The following is a 2,097-nucleotide window of genomic DNA, read 5'->3' on the forward strand; positions in this document are numbered from 1 at the left end:
GAGTGCAGTGGTGTGATCTCGGCTCACTGCAAGCTCCGCCTCCCGGGTTCACGCCATTCTCCTGCCTCAGCCTCCCGAGTAGCTGGGACTACAGGCATGAATTAGCTTTCAAAACAAGTAGAAAAAGAAAAAGAGAAAATAAAAGAAAGATCTGTGCAGCCTGGGAAGTTCCCTCTGCTGGGGTTTAGCAGGTTGATCAGGGAGCTAAGCCTCCTACCTTGTCTGTGGGAGAAAGAGGAGTAGTCATGTGACCTGTTAATGTTCAAGCTTAAAGGATCCTACTGTAAGTGTTTGTGTGCTGGTCCCATCAGCCCCTGTCATGTGGTCCTGGCAGTCCTGTTTGGCCTGCAGGAAGTGCCTGTTGTTTCATCTCAGAATGCTCGAGGATGCTCGAGTTGCTGTTTGTTAACCTGGGCCCTATAAGTGGTTGAATCTTGACCTTAGGAGCTCACTCTTCTCCCTTTCCTTACAACTCTCTACGTCTCCTCTTCCCTTTTTTTTCTTTCGTTCTTCTTCCCCATCATAGACCACAAAATCAAATTAACATGTATTATGAATATTGGTTGAACATTACTGATATGAATTTTTAAACCAAATTAGTTTAAACTTTATACCTATTTCTTCCAAAAATAATCAATGCAAAACAAACTTTTATTAGCTGGATGTGGTGACAGACGCCTGTGGTCCCAGTTACTTGGGAGGTTAAGATGGGAGGATTGCTTGAGCCCAGGGGTTGAGGCTGCAGTGAGCTGTGATGGTGCCACTGCACTCCAGCCTGGGTGACAGAGCAAGACCCTGTCTCAGAACAAAGTAGAACACCACAAAAACCAACCTTTTATTCCTCATTTGTGTGACTGATAATTACTTGATTTTATTTTCCTACGAGCCAATGGACTCTGATGTTATTAATCTACAATATTAATTATTAATTGTCCTTGCTTCGGCAGAACATACACAATATTAATTATTAATTAATAATAATTTTTTGTTTTGACCCAACCCTTTCCACACTGCAGCTGAGTCCCAGAATGGATAACTGTCCAGTTAAGTAGCTCTTCAGCTTCTGCTTGTCCACCACATCCTTCAAGGAGCCCCACCTCCTACTTTTAACACACTTTTATCCTGAAGTCCCATAGGATTGTTAAGTAAATAACTATTCATTTTTTTCTAGGAGGATTAAGATTTCTATGTAAATTAGCAATACAACTTGACTCTGGAAAACTGTGTTTGTTGGTATAATGCCAGTTACTAACTGACATGCTCTTTATTTCACAGGTATCACGAAGAAGAAGTTTGAAAAAAAATTTAGTCCCACAAATAAATCTGGCTTCTTCCTTCTTCCCAGCTATACCCAAGTAAGAAGAAAAAATCAGAAATGGCTGCTGCACATAAAATGGCAACGTGTGGATGATACCTCCTCTTTATTTCAGGATGAGAGGGAGAAACCAGCAGACACTATCAGTCATTTCTGCTGTCAGGCCATCCTACTGATGGGGAAGATTCTTTAGGGAGTTCTGGTGACCTGAATACCAAGCAAGGAGCAAGCAGCCAGAAGTTTAGGCAGTGTTTCTCATTTACTATCAGCAGACTGACACATAAGAAAACAAATGAAATCAACAGCATTTGTAGGTCTAAAATCATATGCTTATCAATGTTTAGCTTTCCACTTCCTCCCACCGGTCACCTTACTCCAGAGCCAGAATGGCTGTCAGGACATGTGCAGTAAGAGGCACTTTCAGGTCATGCTATGTGTTGTACCAAGAGAATTATTATTAAAAAGAAAAATGCGCCAGTCAGATCTCTAGATGTTTGTCTTCTTCATTTAGAGAACTATTATCTGGAAGAAAATGTTCTAAGTTTATTCACACGTACTCCAGACATGACTCCAGATAAATATAAAAGGCGGCAAAGAAAGGAAGAAAAATGGGTCAAGAAATAGAAAAAGCATAGTAACGTGGTAGATTTAACCTTAAATACATCAATAATTATGAAACCTTTAATAGGTTAAGTAGGCAAATTTAAAAGGTTGCCAGAATGGATTAAAACACAAAATCCCAACTAAATGTTGTTTATAATAAACACATCTAACATACAAGG

At 40.1% G+C, this 2,097-nt stretch overlaps 1 protein-coding gene across 1 annotated transcript in view; it reads left to right on the forward strand.

The window, feature by feature from the left end:
- WDR64 (WD repeat domain 64) overlaps positions 1-1,793 on the forward strand; it is a 170,317-nt gene extending 168,524 nt beyond the window's left edge. Inside the window, exon 27 of the mRNA XM_011955769.1 lies at positions 1,276-1,793. Within this exon, the coding sequence (XP_011811159.1) occupies positions 1,276-1,359 (84 nt within the window). The 3' untranslated portion in view covers positions 1,360-1,793. The remainder of the gene's footprint in view (positions 1-1,275) is intronic.
- The last annotated feature ends 304 nt before the right edge of the window (positions 1,794-2,097 follow it).

The sequence above is a fragment of the Colobus angolensis genome, unplaced genomic scaffold (assembly GCF_000951035.1).
Source record: "Colobus angolensis palliatus isolate OR3802 unplaced genomic scaffold, Cang.pa_1.0 Scaffold40, whole genome shotgun sequence".
In the NCBI taxonomy this organism is placed as follows: Eukaryota; Metazoa; Chordata; class Mammalia; order Primates; family Cercopithecidae; genus Colobus; species Colobus angolensis.